This window comes from Impatiens glandulifera, unplaced genomic scaffold (assembly GCF_907164915.1).
Source record: "Impatiens glandulifera unplaced genomic scaffold, dImpGla2.1, whole genome shotgun sequence".
NCBI classification, from domain to species: Eukaryota; Viridiplantae; Streptophyta; class Magnoliopsida; order Ericales; family Balsaminaceae; genus Impatiens; species Impatiens glandulifera.
Genome location: NW_025919138.1, coordinates 98410 through 102337, shown reverse-complemented (window position 1 = coordinate 102337; position 3928 = coordinate 98410). Strand labels below are relative to the sequence as shown.

At 31.9% G+C, this 3928-nt stretch overlaps 1 protein-coding gene across 1 annotated transcript; it reads left to right on the top strand.

The window, feature by feature from the left end:
• The first annotated feature begins 842 nt into the window (after positions 1-842).
• On the top strand, positions 843-3514 carry LOC124917508 (beta-glucuronosyltransferase GlcAT14B-like). Its single transcript, XM_047457919.1, has 4 exons — positions 843-1730; positions 2456-2531; positions 2625-2740; positions 2813-3514. The coding sequence occupies exons 1-4, from the start codon at positions 1103-1105 to the stop codon at positions 3328-3330; spliced, it is 1338 nt and encodes a 445-aa protein (XP_047313875.1). The 5' UTR covers positions 843-1102; the 3' UTR covers positions 3331-3514.
• The last annotated feature ends 414 nt before the right edge of the window (positions 3515-3928 follow it).

The window sequence follows — 3928 nt, the reverse complement described above, 5'->3', positions numbered from 1 at the left end:
GCAGTTCCATTTTAGTTGCTCTTGGTTATATTCTTGATAATTTTTTAATATATTAATATATACATTTAATAATATTCATATTCAATATGTTTGTAAATTTGTTTCAACACATTAGAATAAGTTAAGTGATATAAATTAATGCAAAAACTTTTAACATGAGAGATTTGATAACTTTTTAAATTTTAAAAATATAATAATAAATTAAACACCCACATAAAGTTAAATAAAAATAAAATTGTTATTTTGTATGCATCACAACTTTAATTGAGAATAAAATTGGTTCCATTTATTTGAATAATCACCACATTCAAAACTCAATATTCAATTTTTATTTATTCAGATTGAGGGGTTCAAATATGCTTAAATAATACATACCTAAAAAAAAGTCAAATTTCTTCATCACTCCATATTATTTTAACTTGGCCAATTTTTAAAATTATATCTACAGTCTACACAATTGAAACCAAACAAGGCATAAAAAATGGGAGTTACTTCTCCAAAGTTTGGCAGCCATAGCACCTATGTCTGAAAACTTATCACCACAAAACGTACGGCTTAAGTAAAAAAACATTATTATTAATTAATACACTTTTTAATTACAACTATTACTTAATTAATAGAATAGGTTGCGTATTAATAATACATCATATTATCCAAAAACCCACAATAAAAATAAATTAATTAAGATTATTCATGTCAAATTATTACAAAATAAAATAAAAAAGTATGAATTTGTTGTCATTTTGATGATTATTTATCTAATTATTGTTGATTATAAAAATAAGGCTTAAAGAAGCTAATGTCTTTTGCTCTCCATTAAAGCAAATCTCTTTCTATCCTTCTCTTTCTTCTGTCTCATTTTGCCCTAAATTTTCTCATCATGTCCAACGAATGATTCTCACAACAGCGATTCTTCAACTCAACTATAAAAGCTTCGTTTTTTGCACTAGGGTCTGCTCCAATTCGGGGAATAAAGGTGATTCTTCAGCTTATCTACTCGAATCATTCAGGGTGGGTTGGTGGGTAGTTGGATTGAATCATCATCGTCTTCTTCCTTCAAATCATAGTATATTTTCCATGCCGGAGAGCTAGCAGTTAGTTAATGGGCATGAGGAAAGCTGTTAATGGTCATTCCGCAAGGATATTCAGTGATAGGAAATGGATTCTTCCATTTTTCGCCAGTATTCTCATTTCAATTACTCTGTTTACTGCTGTTCTTCATGGGTTATATTCGTCTTCTTATTATATTGGGGATGATCAACTTCACTATGATCTCATTAATCCAGATTCAGGATTCCATGAATCTAGCTCTAGTGGGTACTTTGTGGAATCAGATATTTGGAAATCTTTTAACTCTTCTTCTTCTTCTGCTTCGAAAGATGTTGCTCCTAGATTTGCTTATCTGATATCAGGGACAAAAGGTGATAGTCAGAGAATGATGAGAACTTTGCAGGCTGTTTATCATCCGAGAAATCAATATGTTCTTCACATGGATCTTGAAGCTCCAGCTCGTGAAAGATTGAATCTGACTATGTTGGTGAAGAATGATCCTACTTTTCGTGAGGTTGAGAATGTTAGAGTTATGGCACAGTCTAATTTGGTGACTTATAAAGGTCCAACAATGGTTGCTTGTACTTTGCAAGCAATTGCAATTTTGTTGAAGGAGAGTTCGGATTGGGATTGGTTCATAAACCTTAGTGCTTCAGATTATCCTCTTGTTACTCAAGATGGTAACTTCTTTCTCCACTTATTCTCCTTTACTAATTCTTCAACAATCAATGAATGTCTCGAATTTGTTATTCTTTGGATTTGGCCAAGTTTTTTTTCTTTCTAAAGTTTCTCTCATTAAGGAAATGCATAGAAGTCATTATAAAGCCTATTAGGAAACACTTTTGTGGATGCATTTGAAAAAACCTATATAATTGGTATCTAAGTTCAGTTTCCAAATGTGATCCATCAAGATCCACATCCGAATCTAGGGGGTCCATTTGAAAACACTTTCTGGAGTTGAATCTGAGTTTGGACGAGAAAACTACAATAAATTCCTTGGAAACACTTCTTTTTGTCTAAGTGTATCGTCCATAAACATAGCATAAGTAGATGTATAATGATAAATTTGCTGACATTTGTTAGTCAAAGTTCAGTTTCCAAATGTGTTTTTATATATGTACTTAGAACAACTTGACATGAATGAACAAGTTTGGTTTAGATATAGAGACATTGAGTCTATATGGAAACATTTGTTCTTGTCTAAATGCCTATCCTTATAAGATTGTTGTTTAGATATCGTTGATTCAACTGAAATCATGTTTGGAAACAGAACTCTAGTTGGACACAGATTCAGAGGTTTCTTATCTGGATCCAAGTTCATATCGGAAATTCAATTATCATTTTAAGTTTCATATCATCTTCAATTCTTGAACATCAATAACTAATGTATGTCACATGATTGCAGATCTTCTTTATGTTTTCTCCAACTTATCCAGAAACCTGAATTTCATAGAACATGAATATATCCGCGGATGGAAATTGTAAGTTTTGTTTAGCAATTCACTCGCTAAAACTCGTACTTTTACGTGGACCTCGCGTTCTCATTCGTAAAAGATATATACTTTTTTTTGCAGGACACAACGAGCTAAACCGATCATGGTTGACCCGGGTCTATATTTATCGAAAAAATCTAACCTTGCACTAACTACTCAACGTCGTTCTCTACCCACTTCCTTCAAGTTATTTACGGGTAACTTTCGATATTTTCACAAAAATAATCATTTTTTATGTTTTTGACAATGGTGTATGATCAATACTCTAGGTTCGGCTTGGGTGATGCTAACTCGATCGTTTGTCGAATACTGTATTTTGGGATGGGACAATCTTCCGAGAACAATCCTAATGTATTACGCAAACTTCATTTCCTCTCCCGAGGGTTATTTTCACACGGTTATCTGCAATAATGAAGAATTCAAGAAAACCGCGATCAGCCACGATCTACACTACATTGCTTGGGACAATCCTCCAAAACAACATCCACTTTCTTTAACCATGAAAGAGTTTGATAAAATGGTGAACAGCAGTGCCCCATTTGCTCGTAAGTTTCCTAAGAATGATCCTGTTCTCGATAAGATTGATAAAGAGCTTTTAGGTCGTAAGGATAGGTTTTCAAATGGAGCTTGGTGTATTGGAAATGGAGAAGGTGGATTGGATCCTTGTTCCGAAAGAGGCGATGATTCTGTGTTTAGTCCTGGACTGGGCGCGGAAAGATTACAAAAGTTGATGAATCAGTTGTTATCTGATGATTTTAATAAATTGCAGTGCCAGACTCCAACGTAAAATTGTTGGGTTTTTTGTTTGAGATGATGATTGTTATTGTTTGTCATAGATTGAAATGTTCTAATGGTGAGTTTTGGGGGATAGTATAGGATTTATATTGAAGTTTTCTAGGTAGCTAATACTTCTGTGTATATTTTGATGTAATGATAGATTAAGATGTTCATATACATACACATTTCTTTTTCATCTTCTTTATATAAAAGTTTCATATTTGAGGTTATTTGAAATATCACAAATCTCCATAGATAGCATTAAAAAAACTGGGAAGAAACTGATTTTTTTTTTTAATTGTTTTTGGTATGAAAATATTGTTTTTTGATTAAAAATGTTAGAAGGTTGCCAATATTTTGGATGGTGGTCAATATAAATTATGTTTTATTTTGATTATTTGTTAGTGACAAAAAGACCAATTTTAGGTTGAATCAAACAAATCATTGTAACTTGTTAATTTATTCAAGTGGTGGTTGATTTTTGGAAATAGATTTATTGTCAGATAAAGAAATTGATAATATATATATATATGGATAGATAACTGAATTCTTGCACCACAACGAAAAGTTTGTGTTTTGTGTTAATAAATCGGTTATTAAATTACGGG

Coding starts and splice junctions, on each gene's coding strand:
- LOC124917508 (XM_047457919.1), top strand. CDS start 1,103: ATGGGCATGAGGAAAGCTGTTAATGGTCATTCCGCAAGGATATTCAGT. Junction 2,532..2,624: donor TATATCCGCGGATGGAAATT/GTAAGTTTTGTT, acceptor TTTTTTTTGCAG/GACACAACGAGCTAAACCGA. Junction 2,741..2,812: donor TTCCTTCAAGTTATTTACGG/GTAACTTTCGAT, acceptor TCAATACTCTAG/GTTCGGCTTGGGTGATGCTA.